At 54.4% G+C, this 17194-nt stretch overlaps 6 protein-coding genes across 6 annotated transcripts; 3 read left to right on the top strand and 3 right to left on the bottom strand.

The window, feature by feature from the left end:
- Positions 1 to 40: 40 nt before the first annotated feature.
- On the bottom strand, positions 41 to 2452 carry UCRPA7_1555 (putative dehydrogenase reductase sdr family member 4 protein; the record flags this gene model as incomplete). The annotated part of the gene is made up of 5 exons (XM_007914135.1): positions 41 to 797; positions 865 to 992; positions 1484 to 1829; positions 1961 to 2083; positions 2214 to 2452. The coding sequence occupies 5 exons, from the start codon at positions 2450 to 2452 to the stop codon at positions 41 to 43; spliced, it is 1593 nt and encodes a 530-aa protein (XP_007912326.1).
- A 631-nt stretch (positions 2453 to 3083) lies between these two features.
- On the bottom strand, positions 3084 to 3602 carry UCRPA7_1554 (hypothetical protein; the record flags this gene model as incomplete). Its single annotated transcript, XM_007914134.1, has 1 exon — positions 3084 to 3602. One exon carries the CDS (start codon positions 3600 to 3602, stop codon positions 3084 to 3086), a length of 519 nt encoding a protein of 172 aa, XP_007912325.1.
- A 1558-nt stretch (positions 3603 to 5160) lies between these two features.
- UCRPA7_1553 (putative cation efflux family protein family protein) lies at positions 5161 to 6502 on the top strand (the record flags this gene model as incomplete). The annotated part of the gene is made up of 2 exons (XM_007914133.1): positions 5161 to 5268; positions 5327 to 6502. The coding sequence occupies 2 exons, from the start codon at positions 5161 to 5163 to the stop codon at positions 6500 to 6502; spliced, it is 1284 nt and encodes a 427-aa protein (XP_007912324.1).
- Positions 6503 to 7012: 510 nt separating this feature from the next.
- On the bottom strand, positions 7013 to 9834 carry UCRPA7_1552 (putative mitochondrial dynamin gtpase protein; the record flags this gene model as incomplete). Its single annotated transcript, XM_007914132.1, has 2 exons — positions 7013 to 7449; positions 7512 to 9834. 2 exons carry the CDS (start codon positions 9832 to 9834, stop codon positions 7013 to 7015), a joined length of 2760 nt encoding a protein of 919 aa, XP_007912323.1.
- A 1289-nt stretch (positions 9835 to 11123) lies between these two features.
- On the top strand, positions 11124 to 12750 carry UCRPA7_1551 (putative 20s proteasome subunit alpha type 2 protein; the record flags this gene model as incomplete). The annotated part of the gene is made up of 4 exons (XM_007914131.1): positions 11124 to 11138; positions 11203 to 11298; positions 11376 to 12120; positions 12173 to 12750. 4 exons carry the CDS (start codon positions 11124 to 11126, stop codon positions 12748 to 12750), a joined length of 1434 nt encoding a protein of 477 aa, XP_007912322.1.
- Positions 12751 to 13550: 800 nt separating this feature from the next.
- Positions 13551 to 14552, top strand: UCRPA7_1550 (hypothetical protein; the record flags this gene model as incomplete). Its single annotated transcript, XM_007914130.1, has 2 exons — positions 13551 to 13681; positions 13739 to 14552. 2 exons carry the CDS (start codon positions 13551 to 13553, stop codon positions 14550 to 14552), a joined length of 945 nt encoding a protein of 314 aa, XP_007912321.1.
- Between the last annotated feature and the right edge of the window lie 2642 nt (positions 14553 to 17194).

Raw genomic sequence — 17194 nt, 5'->3', positions numbered from 1 at the left:
CTTACAACACCCCAGAATTGTCAAATGCAGCCAATCATGTTCATAGCTTGGCCGATCCGGGAGCCATCAGCTCTCCCTTCTGCCACAGAGCACCACCATCAATCTCAAGCGCCGCACCATTGACATGCGATCCGCCACGGCTGCACAGGTAGACCACTGCGCCAGCAATGTCCTCGGGTCTTCCCAGCCGCCCCATCGGATTGCTCTTGCCGATCGCATCAGCACCACCAGACATCTCCAAGAGACCCGCCGCCATCTTGGTGGGGAAGAAGCCCGGCGCGATGCTGTTCACCGTGACGTGCCTCGGGCCCAGCTCGAGCGCCAGGTTGCGGCCGAGGTGGATCGCGGCGGCCTTGCTGGCGCTGTAGCCGTAGGTGCCCTGCTTGCCCAGCGTGCCGACGCCCAGGCCCGCGACGCTCGCCGTGATGATGACGCGGCTGGGGTCCTCGACGGAGCCGCGCTTCTCCAGCAGCGGCGCGAACAGGCGGATGGTGTTGAAGACGGCGCGCACGTTGAGGTCAAACACCTTGGCGATGGCGCTGTCCGGGTGCGTGTCGAACGCCTCGCCCCAGGTGGCGCCCGCGTTGGCCAGCAGGATGTCGACGTGGTCAGTGTGCTTCTTCACGGCGTCCACGAGCGCCTGCACGCCCTCGATCTTGCTCGAGTCTGCTGGCACCGAGATGGCCACGGCCCCCGGCGCGCGGTTCGGCAGCGCATTGAGCGCCTTGCACGCCGCCTCGCAGGCCGAGGCCTTGCGCGAGCTGATGAAGACCTTGGCTGCGCCGGCTTGTAGGATGCTGTACGCCAGTGTTAGTGGGAAGAAGCCGTTGCATGACCTGCAGTGTGATTGTGTAAGGGACTCACGCAGACGCAGCGGTCAGTCCCAGACCTCTCGAACCGCCGGTGATGACGGCGACTTTTCCCTTCAGTGAGAAGAGGGACGGAAAGTCCTGAATTTCTGCCTCGTCCGCCATGATGCTTGTTGTCAGAACCTTGATTCGAGCTGGCCAATGCACACTTCACAAATGTCCACCAGGATTCTATCAACAACCGTGAATGGGCAAAGAGCGGGAAGGATTCAATTAGCTTTAGATCTCACACGAGAGATCTCAAGATCATATATCTCATTGCTTTCAAATCATGTCTAGTAGTGGTAAGGGTGCCCGACTAATGAGCGAGGAGATGCTCCGCGGCACCAGCTTGGAGTAGGCTTTTTGCGGGGAAGATGCCGAGGTTCACCATAGTGGCCCATTGAGCTTTCTCGCATTAACTTGCACTAGTTTGGGTGTCCCGAGGTGCTAAACAGCTCCTAGCTTAACTTCCCCAGTGCCGAGGCGTTACTGGAGAGATAGCAATGGCACCAGATATCTCTTTTACGACTAGAAGATTATAGGTATTTGAGTCGTACAAAATCCAAATTATCTGGTAAACAAGAGCTATGACTTGGTCATCTTGGTATCTCCCCAGCAATTTTCCGAATCACCTCAACCTCATACTCAGGCTTAGTGACATGTACACAATGACCAACATCATATGCATGGACATCGCAAGGTGCCCCCGAAGCCTCCTCGAGAGTCCTGATGAAGTTTTGCTGGTATTCTGGTGGGACCACGCGATCTAATTTCGTAAGCAAGTACGATGATGGAATCTTCTCGTAAGCTGCATATGTCTGTGGATCGAATTGAACCCTCAGGGCTTGCGCAGCAACACCACCGGCGAGGGTGGCGGCCACCTCGGCTGGAATGTCGTTGAAGAAGAAATCAACAACGACCTGAGGATCATTCAGGTGCAGCCACAACCCCTGTGTCCAGTCAATTCGGGTCGTATTACTGTGACATGGAGGTCAAGTACCTGGAATGAAGCCGGAAGATTACTCCTGTCCATCTGGACTACTCGTCCGCCGAACGTCCGTATTTCAGGGTCGGGCATATCACTTTTGAACATCTGTAAGTTTACTGACCCTATTGGGGCCACTGTTGCGGCAATATAAAGCAGACGGATGATTCCACCGGTCTTTCCGGCAGCTTCACGCTCTGCCTTGCTTAGACCCTCGCAAGCCTCTGTTCCGGCAATGCCCCCATAACTTAAGAATCGATGTCAGCACTATCATTTTCACTCAAGGTAGCCAGATATATGTCACCGACGAGTTCAGATAAATGAGACTCAGTGGTCCTTGAAGAAGAAGGTGTATTCTAGAGATTAGAGAGACTCACGAATGCATATCCAGAATGATCTCTTTACCTTCATCTGCAACTTTCTCCATTAAGTTCCGCACAACTGCCGCATCATCCTGCATGCCGGGTGTTGGCTCAATAGGCGTTTCTCTGGCGCTTGCGAGAGCAGCAACGTGAGCCTCGTAGCCAAGGTCACTCAGCCGGCTTGTCACTAAGGCATAGTGAGCCGGAAGTGAAAAAGCTGCCGGGACGATGATAACGGCAGGCTTCGCAGTCATCGTTGGAGCTTTGAACAATTGCAGACGTAGACAAGACAGAGCGACGAGTACAATTTCTCATCGGTATATTCCGACTTAGAGTCACCCGCGAGGATATTGTTGACATTTTATACAGCGAATCTCGAGGCATGAGTCTCAGCCTCAATACCCACTCCGGACATCCTTGCTATCGGAGTCACCTATACCAACAGCTTAGTCCATTTGACTGTACATCTTGATTTCATAATATGTGATATGTATGTGAATCCCTGTTATCCACGGAGCCCCATCAGGGCGGAGCGACCCGTTCAGGATTAATGAGGAAACCCTCCCTTGTTTGGACTCTCGTACGTTCGTGCTCACGTAAGAACTCTCGAAGCCAAGATGGCGCCTCGTCGACAATTGCGTAGCTGCGCTAATACATTTGCTCAATTTTTCCCCCCCATACGCAGCTCGTCTGGTTTGGCAAGGTCTTTTCACAGATAGGGATTGGATGATGAAGAGTCGTCGCTTAAAGCGCTCGAAGCAATTCCTTGTTCTGGAAGAGCTAAGTGCTTGATGCCAAATTGGGAAATGGTGTTTTGTCATCCAGCATCTCCCAATGCGTGTAGGAGCAGCTTTTTGCGCTTGAAAGACGCTCGCGTTCGGCCATTTAGTCACCGCTGATCTTGGCGTGCCTGAAATATTTCATACCAACCCAGGCAATGACAACCCAGACCCATGCCATTACACAGGTTAGTATGATGAGGGCTGGATAGTAGCCGACAATGGGTAGTGTTGGATCATCCTCGAGCTCCGGAGGCGCATAAGGTGTAGTACCGACATCCCACGCCCAGCTCCATACCCCGAGGCAGGAGCCCATGCCGGTGACGAAGACGAACCAGGTCACCACCAGAACAACCCAGCCCCACCACTCAGTTTCCGCATAGTCCCAGTCTGGATCAGGAGGCGGGATTGGTGTTGTAGCCAGTCCGGTCAAAGCCAGTGGGGATTTGGCACGCTGGATAGAGCGGCGAGGTTGAAGGGTATTCATGCGGTTGGAAAAGTACGACTCGGAGCCAGATGAGAGCGATGAGAGCTCGGGTCGGAGAGGAGAGGGCGTGTGCGGCGCAATATGGAGAACGTCCTCATCATCGGTAGTAGAGTAAGAGATCGTCGGACTGGTGGGCATTGGCTCGTCTACCTTGGCAGTCGTTGTGGGTGCTGGAGTTTCAGGCGGGCTTTTCACCTGTGCCGTTCTGCTTGCATAGCCATCCATAGACGGGCGAGGTGTGATATCTGATATTCCCAGTCCATAGACTTCGCCTTCCGCTTGGGGGCTGGAGGTGATCCCGGCGTCCATGATTCCAAACTCCTCGGCGTGCTTTGTGTCTATTGTAAGAGGCGTCGCTTCACGCCGTTCGCGTTGCGCCCCTCTCCCGAGCAAGGCGACCTTCCTCAACGATCCTCGGCGCCGCCGTGTCTTCTGCTGCTGGAGGGCAGTCGAGATGGAAGTCGCCGGGCGAGGCGCAGACGGGTCTGCGTCTCCGTCGTGTCGCGCGGCTCGCTGGTCGCTAGTGGACCGCATGAAAGGGAACTTGGACAGAAGTCCACCGCCGCCTCCGCCGCCCGAGGTGTTTCTCTTATGAGCCGGCGACGCGGGGCCGGGTAACGCGGAAGGAGACGGCGGCGTGTGTGTGGGATCAGCAGATGTTTGGCGGCCATGGCTGACTGAAGAGGGAGCCGTTTGCTCCATGGCTTCGAGCGGCGGAAGGCTCGAGGCCCGCAAACCTCGTATAGCAACCTAAGCGTGGGTTCCCCTGGAAGGAAAGGTTCGCTGCAGCCCCCGGCAGCGGCTTCCTAAGGCCGAGACATCGTCAATTGGAAGCGGCAATGGGGGTGTCTCAGCTCGGATATGAATATGAACACGCTGAAGGAGCCCGCCTCAGCTGCAACGATGCTCGAGCTGTTTCTGAATGACGATATATGCAAAAAGTGCAGCCGCAAACTGCAGACGCGTGTTCCAAGTCACAGCGAAAAAGGTACACGTATAACCTTGAATCAGGGTGACATCAATTGGGGGCTCCAACCAATGGCTGGAGCGCCAAGCCACAGCGCATGACCCCTATTGCCCGGGCCCTAACACTGCCCTGGGCTGGGCTAATGGCGACCGCCTTGGGGACGGACTACGATGCCCTCAGCATGTGGCAGTTTGGTCTGTTGCCATTGGTCTTTTCAGCCGCCTCAAATCGAAGAACCACAAAAGACTCAACGACATTGATCACGAATCTATATACTCTTCACCAGAAATCTCGTAGCAATATCACTCTCTCATCATTAGCCGATTGAGCCACAGCAGCAAGGGAACAAAGACATGGGCGGCTATCCCACCATGCGCTAGACTAGATCCATCAAACGAGCCACCAGCACCGACCGTGCTCGAGCTCAGCACCACCATATCCACGAGTCGTGTGATTCGACTCCGCGGGATCGTATCTTGTCTTTCATCTTTTCAGGCATTGCAGTGGCACATGGCTTCTGGCCTGCCCAGCATCCAACACCCGAGAACTCCATCTCCCCCGACACTCGTTGAACCCCCTGTTGACGACGATCGCGACGACGACGCGGCAAGCGCGAAGCGGAATAGTGGCAATTGGAACGACATTGACGGCTTACTGTCCACCTCTGCGTCCAGCCGAAGAAGCGCCTTCCTACATCCTGACTCTCAGTCCTTCCTCCGGCCGCCCAGCATGTCTTTCGACGATGCGCCCGGAGCAGACGGCGCCGCGCCTGCTCCTGCGGCCGCGAGCCCCTTCAACTTCCAGACCCAGTATATCACCACTTCGCCCGTCAAATCAGTACGTTGACCTCTTCAGAGAACTCGCATGAAGCCAATAGCTAACAATTGAGTCGCAGAATATTGGCCAGCGTCGTGGACATCGTTACAAACACTCCTCAATATCCGCACAACATCAGATCTTCCAAGAGCCACCACCTCGACCACCACCTGTCCTGCCTGCCTCGCTCCCCGTGCCGACAATCAGGGAAGCCTGGTCCAGTATGCAGAAAGACCAGCGCGCACGCCTATACTGGTGTCTATGCCATGGCCTCGTCGCGACATACATCTTCTTCTCTGCATCCGGCTCGCTAGCTATGACGGCGCTCTCCCACTTGGTCTTTTTCGATGTTGGCTCGGCGGCCATCTGCGTCGCGGTTGATTTGCTAGGAAACTTCGAGGTGTGGAAGCGGTCGAGCATTCGGCATCCGTTTGGGCTGCAACGGGCTGAGGTTCTGGCGGGCTTCGCCATGAGCGTCTTTCTTGTCTTTGGCGGCTTTGACCTCCTAAGCCACAACCTCAAGCATATACTAGAGTCTGTCGGCTCCCACACCCCTCATCATCCGCATGAGCACCCTGGCCACGGCGCCCCTGGACGCACAATCTCGCCTGGTACGGTCGACATGGCCAGTCTGGCCGCTGTGCTCAGCACACTCATGTCAGCGTATGGGCTGAAGAACCACGCTCGTATTCGCCGTGTCATGCGAGTGGCATATCCGGCCTATCTCTCCTCCCTGCTGCCAGATATTCTCGCCAATCCATTCCACTTCCTCACGCTCTGCTTCAGCTTCCTGATGCTGCTGCTACCATTGCTCTCAGTCTCGTACTTCGTCTGGCTGGACCGACTCATCTGCGCCGCCATCGCCGTATCCATGTTCGTGCTCGGCGTCCGCCTGGCCGTAGCGCAGGGCCTGATGCTCCTGATGTCGTACAGCGGGCGGCGCGGCAGCAGCATCACGTCCACCTCGAGCCTGGAGGACGAGAAGAACGGCACCAGCGTCGCCTCCGTGGTGCGCGAGATCGAGTCCGAGCCCGCCGTCTCGCGCGTCGACGAGGCCCAGTTCTGGCAGGTGCACTACGGCCTGTGCATGGCGAACCTGCGCGTGTGCGTCGTCCGCGGCTGCGACGACGGCACGCTGAGCCAGCTGCGCACCCGCGTCAGCCGCGTCATACAGAACCGTCTGGGGGAGGGCTACGGCAAGGGCGGCGCGCTGCGGTGGGAGGTCACGATGCAGATGAGTACCGACCCGAACTGAATGAAGGTCGAGAGCGGTGTGGTTCCGCGGCTGCTGCGAACCTTCTACCTCTACGGATCCAGCCGGAGTGTGCAGAGTGTGATTTTTTGGGCATTTCGGGAATCGGCGGCGTTTATACACACAATTCATTGAGCAAATCGGGGCGGGAGAGCACGCGTAAACAACTTCATGAAGGTTAAGTAAGAAGAGCCATTTTCTATCTATTTGAGTTATGACGACACGAGTCGAGGAGGGTATTCTTCATATGTACATAATTTCTCGTGGCCTGTTGAGCAGCTCGCCGAGAGGGGCTACATCGTATATAGGGCAAACAAAAATATATCCTACTGTGAAAAACAAAAGTCAAGAGCCAGTCTACTGCATGTTTAGTTGAAACGTAGTCTGTCTCCTCAAAGAGCACCAAGGGGGAGAGTAGCGCATTCCGTGACAAAACGCCGATAGAAGCCCATAACGTCATAAAACTCGTGACGGTAAATAGCAGTCGCGCAGGCAGAGCCCATTATGTCTTCCTCACAGCCAGCCCCAGCGAGACTTCTCTTTGTCGCTTTTTCTTGAGTGGCCACCGGTCTTGGTCCGTTCGCGCCCTTCGAGCTGGCGTAGACTCTCCATCTTCTCAAGAACAAGCTCCAGCAGCTCCTTGCGACGGATCACCTCGAGATGCCGGCGAACCTTGGGGTCTTCCTTGGCGAACCGCTCGATCTGGTCGTCGGTCAGGTGGCGGCCGAGCCGTGCGTCCAGCTCCCGCGGGAAATTGTAGTAGAACTCGGACAGCAGCTCGACGTTGAGGAAGAGCACGGCGGTTGCCGCTAGCTTCGACGCCGCGGCGTCGAGGAAGACCTCAGGGCAGTAGTACTTGTTCTTCAAAGTCTTGCACTGCTTTGACTTGACTGCCATGAGTCGCATGTTGATGATGTCGGCGCGGTCACGGAGGAAGACAGCTTCACGGCCTGTTGGCTGTTAGCAATTTGTGGCGATACCATGAGGGGGTTAGCAAGGGGTAGAAACATACCTTTAGCAAGTAGCGCCGCGCTGAAACCACCAGCACCACTCCGTCCTTCTCCCTCAATGATGATGTCGCCCTTCCGGCATTTGTCGATGAATGTCATCACTTCCTTCAGCTTGCGCTTGCCACCGACAGCCTTCTCGAGATTCTGCGTTGCATTTTGGCAAGCGGTCAGCTCATTCTTCAACACCATGCCGACATTTTCACGGCCAGCATTCCACTCCCGGTCCTCAACATCGATCTCAAACTTGTACGGCTTGATACAGTTCTCTACTTGGTCACTAGTGCTGTAGAACCTCTCATTCAGAATGCTTGAGGCGGCTTCGGTTATCGCTTGTCGTGCGAAAGGGTGGTTGACAAAGGTTGACTGAGCGATCAGCTGGTCAATGTGTTGCTGGATGGCTGTAGCCACAACCGTTGTCGCAAGACGACCCACACCAAGCTTAGTGAGTGAAGAAGTTGAAGCATCTAGCTGCCGATGCCAGAACAAAGATTCAGGATCAGCCTTGGGAAGGTCGGCAAGGTTATCCGGCTCAGGAGGTGGTACGGAGAGATCAGATATTGGCTTGTTCCAGTATCTGAGAGCGAGAAGATCGAGCACTCGCTGGTCTAGCTCCTTCTTAAGAAGCTCCTGCATCTGTGGTCGGCCAAACTCCTCGGTGAATTGTTTGAACGAGTGCTTGAAGGCATCAAGACTTTCCGCAAGGTATGATTCTGCCGAGAGTGGCCTGTCATTGTACTGCACCTTAAACTCGTATGTTGCTTCTTCAAGCTCCTGCTGTATAGCATCGCTTGTGCTCTGGAGACTTGCGGACATGGTTTGCTCCAGCACATGCATGAGTTTCTTCCGTAATGTAATGGTACCAACGTTGACATCAGCACCAGGGCCAAACTCTAGGGGGTGAGACGAGAAGTAGGCGTTTTCATTCTTTGCAATCGCGGCCGTCAAGTTTCCAGATGTGCCTTTCTTGAAAAGGCCTGTTACTGTTGGCGCGCGGGACACAACGCCGACATATCCCAGACGCAGGGGATACTGCTTATCATTCAAAATGGCAGTTCCTCTTGTTGGGTCGACTAGATCCATCTTTGTCACGACACCAATCGTCCTCTCACCTCTCGGGTCAACCCTCCGACTCGCCCTCAGAGCAGTCGAATTTGCCAAATCGACATCGGCCGCTGATATGGCTAGGATGACGTTCGGTGGTTGAATGTACTTGTCGCATAGTTCAGAGATCTTCTGCTTCAGTTCCAATGGCTGGTTTTGACCGACAACTTGGATATATCCAGGTAAGTCAATCAGTGATAGATCAGGGACATGAGGCGAATAGATTGTGAGATGAATTGGGTCATCTGACACGCATTCGGAGTCAGGCACCGCCAGGTTGAGGTCTGTCAAAGTCCTCTGGATGGAGGAGAAGTCCGTGATGTTCTTGAGTCCGAGATCTGGGAACTCGCCATACTCCGCCTTTGATTCCGGAGTATTCACAAGAGTGAGCTCAATCGGCCGCCGTGTGACCATATTAGAGCCCTTGGGCAAGAATTCATGGCCAACGATCGATTCTAGCACCGAACTCTTCCCGGATGATTGTGATCCAATGACAACGATTGAAGGAAGACTGAGCGTGCTTGACTGCCCGACCTTCTGCAGGATGTTCCGGATCTCAATCATCTTCTTCGTCAGGATCATCATCTGGTCGTCCTTGGCTATTTCCTCGGCGGATCGGTCGTCGTCCTCATCTGACTGCTCGTACCCATATGCCGCGGCGGTAGCGGCCGCACCAGCAGCAACACCGGCTCTGCTCTGCTTTGGTGGCTCTTCACCTTCCGGTCCGCCTCTCCCAGTCCCAACCTCTTCTTGTAGTCTCAAAACTTTTTGCAGCCATTCGGGCAGCTCCACCTGCTCCTTAGTATTCTCCCATCCGCGTCCCATCTGGCCGGCGATGTCCTTGGCACTTCCAAACAGGCTCGAAGCTGTATCGCTGACGCCCTCCTTCATGTTTTTGAACATCTCACTCGCCGAGTTGCTGACCTGGATGGCCTGGTACTGGATCCAGGCCACGCCGCCAATCATCAGGCCGCCGAACATGGCGGGGATCCTGGCGAACTTGACGACCAGCTTGGGCAGGAAGCGGGCAAAGCTCGCATTGCGGACGATGACGGCGTTGTGGAAGGCGTTTCCGGGGAACCATATGCGCTGGCGTGTCGCGCGGATGGCGGCGTCTGCGCGCTGGAGCCCGCCGGCCGGGAAGCGGTGGTAGTGACGGACGGCTTGGACGGCGGCGCGTCGCGTCAAGGGCACGAGGCCCGCTGCTAGGAGCCGTCCGCTCATGATGGCGGCAAGGCGGAGGCAAAGACCTTGCTGGGGATGTTGGCGAGCATGCACCGGGGTGATGAGAGATCAGCTGGTATGATGCTTGTTGGGGTTTTTGTTCGCTCTCTCGAGGCTAATCGATAGGGAGGGATGTGATGCAGCGTGACGAGTGGCGTGGAAATAACGTTCAAGCGATAGGACGACCACTCGGGAAGTGACGGCGCCGGGACCGAAGTGTGGCTTGACCCGTCCATCCCATCCTGGTGGCTTTAACATCATCTCTCGACCATTTGCCTTGTGCAGCATGTGACCCAGTCCAACAAATTAACCACTGACAAGTCAGAGGGCTCTAGTGGGGATCTCAAGGTTTTAGTGAGGAGAGCACAGGCGCAACGCTGCACTTCCCCGGAGCTTTAGGGCATTTCAGTTACCAGAGAGGCCCGGCATTTGAATGGATGGCTGCATTCAAGTGGAACCTCAAACAAGGGCACTACCTAGGTACCTTACCTATGCATCAGTCGTTGGGCCACGACATTTGGAGCTCTCCGTTTGTTGGACAGCGTCCGTTTGGCCATGTGTTAGGCGGGAATGGAGTATGCTGCAGGCTGTAAGTATCTTGAAGATCACATGGCAATAGGCCTGCAGCAGAGTACCGGTACACGTGGGAAGCGGTGAAAGATGACCCAGCCCTTGCAGATCAGAGCCGTCAGTCAATTGATTAATTGATTCTGTAAGTTGAGCAGTCATTTTCAGGGTGATCGCCCTCTATTCACACTTTTAAAAAGTCTATTGTCTACCTATTTCAGGTCAGTCAATCAAGTCAGATCTCTGCTACAACAGATTTAATGTGCCCGATTGAGCTCATGCCCTGTAATTTAGCGTCGGTGATCCGCTTCAGGGGCCCCCAATTTAAGTTGCCATCATGCCACCATTTTTCTGTCGCATTTCGTCAGCTCTGGGTCTCTGGGTCCATGTCTGTGGCGTTGTCTCTCCCCCCAAGCTGTCACTATTTCTGCCGGGGAGCCGGGGAGCCTTTGCTGGGAGCTAAGGGGCTGCATGCAGTGGACTCATCCCTCTTTTTAGCGGCCATCACAGTGAACTCATTCCTCCAAAAAAGCAACGACAACAGAACACGGTTCATTCCCCCAACTGTAGACGTGCATAAGGGAGGCTCTTTTTCTTTGACTCACCTTCTCTCTGCCTCCTATGGCTTTATGAGATAATTAATTGCCTTTTCCTCCTTTTTCTTTTATTTCCTGCAACGCTTCAACTCGACCCGGGGGATAGTCTGTCCCAGGCATTCCAACATGTGCCGATTCCTGGTGAGCACTGATCATGACCTTATCGCCAATCCCAGTCTGTCTCTAATCATCACCACCGTCTCAGGTATACAAGGGCAGCGACGAGATCCTGCTGTCCAAGCTGATCCTGGACCCTACGCACTCCATTCTCAAGCAGTCTTTCGACTCGCGCCTCCGTCTGGTTGGTTACCCGTGATCTCCTTTTTCAGCCTCTCTTTATCTTGTGCGATGGTGACTCACATCTCGCCCTCTGCGTAGGACACGCGACGAGGCCAGAACAATGCCGATGGGTTCGGCATCGGCTTCTACACCGACCCCAAGCTGGGCGCCGCTCCCTGCCTCTTCACCTCGACCATCCCCGCCTGGAACTGCACCAACCTCCAGCGCATCGCCAGCAAGACCGCCAGCCGGCTGATCTTCGCTCACGTCAGAGCCACCACCGAGGGCACCTTGAGCGAGGATAATTGCCACCCCTTCTGTCATGGCAGTCTGATGTGGATGCACAATGGCGGCTTGGGAGGATGGAAGCATATCAAGAGAAGACTGGGCGAGCGTCTCGCCGACAAGTGGTTCTTGGGGGTCGTGGGCGGCACAGACAGCGAGTGGGCATTCGCCTTGTTCCTCGATACTCTCGAGAGAATGGGTTACGACCCGAGCTCCCAGCCAGAGAACGGGTTTGGGCCAACTGTTCTGCGAAAGGCTATGCTCAAGACAATCGCCATCATCAACGAGCTCATCGAACAGATTCCCGAAAGCGTCATTCACGACCAGAACGTAGACACGCGCAGTTTGCTCAATTTCGCCCTGACGGATGGCCACAGCACTGTTTGCACAAGATACATCAGCAGCTCGACGGATGAGGCGGCAAGCATGTACTACTCGTCTGGGAGCCAGTGGGAGAATCGGCCGTACGACGGTGACAACCGCAACTACCAGATGGAGCGGCGGGACAAGGGTGCCGACGTTGTTCTGGTAGCTAGTGAGCCGCTGACGTTTGAAAGAGGTATGGATCCTTTGGCTCACGATACACTAGCATGTTGCTGACTCTCATACAGAGAACTGGGTCAATGTCCCCACCAACTCGATTTTAACTATTCACGGCCAGACGGTCATGGTTCACCCCATTGTAGACCAATTTTACCGCCGCAGCCCGTATCACAAACGCTCTTCAGCGTTTGTACAAACGAAGGGACTTGCCACCAACGAAAAGTCTGCTGTTCCTACACGGATCGGCAGCCCGTCGGCGTCTCTACTCGCGAATGAGATCGAGGCGCAGAAGAAGACGCTCACTCCGAGCATCCCTTTCAGCATGATGCGCTCCCGGACACCCGAGTTATCAAGTATCTTGCCTCGTGGCCGGACGTCATTGTCCGTTGTGGAACAGGCACCAGACATCCGCACCGTGACGATATCCCCCCCATTGTCGAGACAGTCCTCGACACCGAATGCTCCGTCTCAGGGAAACATCAAAAAGAAACGCATGTCCCTTAACGAACTAGAGCAACTTCAAGGTGATGACGTCGCGGACCAAGAGCCAACGACACCCATCACACCCCTCGAGCGCCCGAGAAGCGAATATGGGAATCCCAATAAGATCGCTCAGTTCTTCCCGGAGCTCACATTGTCACCATAGTGTTTCACTACTTGCGTATTTAATGCATCCGTTTTCGAAGGGCGGTTAGGAAGGCGGCGTTTCGGGTAATGACACAGGGAACAGGGTGAAGCGTTATTGCCTCTGATGATGATCATTCAAGTCGTTCTAATGCAGCTGCGTTGTTTTGAGAGTCAAGCAAGCAGCAATCAGCTTGGCTGGACATATCTATCCTACATATTGTACAACTACTTCATAGCTTGAATAATTTTCTTATCAATCAAACGCCTCACTACCTTTTCTGTGAGATAATCAAGAGATTCGGCGACTTCGAGCGGATACCGGCCCTCGGAAGACGGAACGGCGGAAGAAGCACAGACCTGCAAAGCGGAGCGGCCGTGACTATCCCGGGAGTAGACATCCTTCCTAATCCCGTAACCTAAGGTCACAAAAATGCGCCTTATATATGACATGAAACTGATCTTTGGCCATTTTGATGATGACCTCAGTTTCCATTGTCAGCTTCATTATTCAGCTTCGCCACCATCTGGTCAATTTCGCGCGCCACTAATCAGGCTAATTACTCACGGCGAGGACGTACTCCAACCACTGGTAGAGACCTGGGGTCTGACCGGTCTGAAATCCCTTCGAGGGTACTTCCAAGGGCGCAAACGGCATCTCACCTTCTAAGTCGTTGTTCTGTCTAAATATCTAGAATTGTAGAGTGAAGAAGCCTCATAAGCGGTGGGAACTGGTAGGCGCTGGCTTGACTACGCAATTGAGGCCCATCCATTTCTCAAATACCCACGCAATCATCCGTTTGAGGACGCACCAGCCTCACCATGGCAGAATCTCTAAAGCGGATAGAGTACTACCATGGCTCGGAAAACACTCTTCAGAACCTCGTCGTCTGGGAATTCCCCGAGTCTACAGCACAAAGCAACTCATCTCAACAGACCAAGTACTGGCTAGTGTGAGTGCCCCTAGAGATCGTCACATCAGCAATTCACTCACCCGCCCTCGCGCCTAGATACATCCACGGCGGCGCCTGGCGCGATCCCCGCACGGATCTCGAGGGTGCCATCCCAGGCATCAACAAGCTCCTCGGCAAGGAGGACTCGCCCCTCCCGGATCCGCAAGCCCGCATCGCCGGCTTCGCAGCCATCAACTACCGGCTGTCGCCGCACCCGAACCGCACACAGGACGAGGCCTCCGTCCCGGGCTTCGCAAAGCGCAATGCCAAGCACCCGGACCACATCAGGGACGTCTGGGCCGCACTGTCCCTGCTGCAGAACAAGTTCGCCTTCGGCAGCAACTACATCCTCTACGGCCACTCGGCGGGCGCAACTCTCGCGTACCAGGTGCTCATGGGCTCTGCTGCGCTGAAGGTCGATGGCAAAGATGTGCCTGGCGGGATCGCCGAACTGCCGGCGGATGTGGCTCTGCCTGTGGCCGTGGTCGGGTTCGAGGGCATCTACGACATGGTCGCTCTAAATCAGCGCATGGGTGATGCGTATCGAAGCCTCTTTGCGGGGCCATTCGGCGATGATGACGAGAGGTGGACGGAGGCCAGCCCTGCGGCCTTCACGGGGAGCTATAGTGATAACTGGGGTGGGCCGTCAGGGAAGTTGGCCGTGGTGGCGCATTCGCCGAGAGACGAGCTCATTGACATGCCGGAGGCGGATCTGATGGAGAAGAGGCTAAGGCAGGAGGAAGGCTTATGTGTATTGGCGTATCGTGATCTGGATGGACTCCACGATGAGATTGTTGAGGACGGAAAGTACATTGCTCGTGTATTATTCCAGACTCTTCAAGAGTTAGACAAGGTTTCGAGCACCTCCTGAATTTACGGGACTGCTCCGGTACGAAGGCTGAGCAATGCCAGAGCGATGGGCTACATATTGCATTGCATGAAAAGTGAAGGCAGGACGGTATCGAGAACTCTGAAACTCTGTATAATCTCCAACCCCTGCCTCTTTTTCGTCTCGAACTACGCGCACTGGACCGAGATGATGTTAATCGAAAGCACGAAAGCGATGTAGAAATCACACAGCTGGGTAGGTTGCAGATAATGTCAACGGCACTCTTCAATTCAGCTAAATAGCGGCGGTTGTACTCTATCTACGAGTGTGTGAGTTAGAATAAGGACGAGCGAAACAGGCTCTCAAGATTTGATGCGTACGCTATAAGCCGCTGCAAACGCCTGGAAACCCCACAAGTGACGGCCTTCTGCATTTTTCAGCATCCTTCCCTCAGATACTTTCATATCTATCTCGAGCATCGGGATGAGTTTCCTGAAACATCTCGGTCGAATTGCAGTCTACAGCGATCCAACACACATGTGAGGTAAAAACTCGCTATTGCGGCTCGCGGACACCACGAGCTCCACGATTGCAAGAACGTAGTAGCTTCATATTCACGTCTTCGAGGCACGGGTTGAGCATGTGTTGGTGTTGGTGTTGGTGTTGGTGTTGGTGTAAAATAAGACATGACCTGCCACCCCTTGCATACAGGACAGTCTGCACAGGACGAGCAATTCATGCTTTTTTTTTCGCAGCGAAAGCCACAATCAGACCACGCAGGCGGATTAAAGTGATCAATCTGTCGACAGCGTCTTATTTGAAAGAGTATATGGTGAAGAAATGGAGCAGAAATTACCCCGAATGTCCCTCGTCGAATATTCCTTGAGCTTCATTCGCCTGTGATAATCCAACAGGTGAGTCCGTATTTATGGCGACCTGTGAGCATCTACCTTCACTGCCTCCTATGAACCGTCGGTCTGAGTTGTCCAATCGAATTCGCACTGGCTGAACTTCAATTGTTGCCGTCCACTTTACTGTACATAGTCTGTGTGGATGCTCTTAGCATATCGAGCCTGGCGTCATCTCGAGGAACGCCATAGCCAGGAATGCCCTGGTCACCGACACCACCCCTCTGAACCAGAGAGTCAAGCTCGAGGAAACTAGAATCGAAGCTGAAATGATGCGGCTGCCAAGTCCCTACACACTGCCGTTGCGGGGCGTCGTTCATGGTACCCGCTGGCAAGCCTCGCGCACTCATCGCATTGACGTTATTTGCATTTGGATCCTCCAGGTTGAGCGCACCGGTATTGGTAGTGTAAGTCAGAGCTTCCTGCCCGCCCCAGCTGCCCACAAAACCCAGGACATTGCTCGGCGTATGAGATGGGCGCCTGTTCATGCGTTGAGCGGCAAATCTGTCTTCTGGGGGTCCCAAGTATGACATATCCGCATCGATGGGCCTTGAACGCTGGGGTCCATTATAGGTTAAAGGCGGGTGAGTCGATCCCAATGTTGAAGGAACAGGCGAGAACGGCACGCAAATGGAGGCCGTATGGCTGCGATATTGCGGCATTGTGACAGGTGATGAGATGTAATCGGTGGGCGAAGGCGCAAAGGAGAACTCGGAGGGCGTCATTTCCCCGATGGACATCTGAAAGCGAGGCTCAGGGGTCAAAATGAGTGGAGAGCTGGGATTTCCACCCGGATTTGGGTTTTTGTTTTCCACTTCAGGGCCAAATTCCCAGCGCTTCAGAGGCGGGATATACTCTGTGATTACAATCAGTGAAAGTCCCTCCAGGATTTTGCGGTGGAATGGGAAGCATACTCGCAGAGAAGAACTCAGCAAGTTCACTATCCGACTTGTCACGAGCTTGAAGGACGGCTCGTCTCAACAGTCCATACCGTGGTGTGTCCAAGTCTGCTGCTTTCACCCTATACTTCTTAATTTCTTTCACCTGTTCCTCTGACAAGAAGGGGAAGACACGGCGTTGGCATTTGGTATTGTCGTGTTTCTTCCTCGACTGCCCACAGTCGCGACACAGCCTGATAGGATTGTGCCTTTCAAGGAGATGGGATCTAATAGCATGTTAATATGGCGAACGAAGCTTGCAGCAGGCAAATGCGGGCTGTAAATCGCGATACTCACTTCACCCGGGAGACGTTCTTGAAGCCGCCCTGGAAATTCTGCTGTGAGGGGACACCACAGAAGCAATTATGATTGTCGGGACCATATTTTTCCAAAGGACATGCGTAACTATAGGGCTGGAGGTGATCATCGTCATCCTCGGAATCCGCATCGCTTTGGCCGTACTCGTGGTCAAAGTAGGCGTCGGATTCTACCGGCGAATGGACCCCGGCGGTGGAGGGGTAAAACGTATTCAACGGCGGCGGGCGAACCACGGGAGAGATGCGACCCGCCGTCCTCTGCCGCCGGCGCCCACCTACCTCCATCTATTCAACCCTCAATTCCAACAAAGTAAAATGCTGGCTTTGTGGAAACTGGCTGTTATTTTCGAGTCGACTTCGAACGATCTCGCGGGAAGGGCTGATGATTTCCATAGAGCAAGCCCGTCAGAGGAGGCAGATGAGCTAGCGACACCTTACATATACTCACCGAAGCCCCAGATTACCCTCTTGCTCCCTTCCTGCGAAGCTTCGCATGATATCCGCCTTGTCTGCTTCCCTCT

Source organism: Phaeoacremonium minimum (assembly GCF_000392275.1).
Source record: "Phaeoacremonium minimum UCRPA7 unplaced genomic scaffold PA7_03_scaffold_110, whole genome shotgun sequence".
Lineage (NCBI taxonomy): Eukaryota > Fungi > Ascomycota > Sordariomycetes > Togniniales > Togniniaceae > Phaeoacremonium > Phaeoacremonium minimum.
This window is presented reverse-complemented; position numbering and strand designations above follow the sequence as displayed.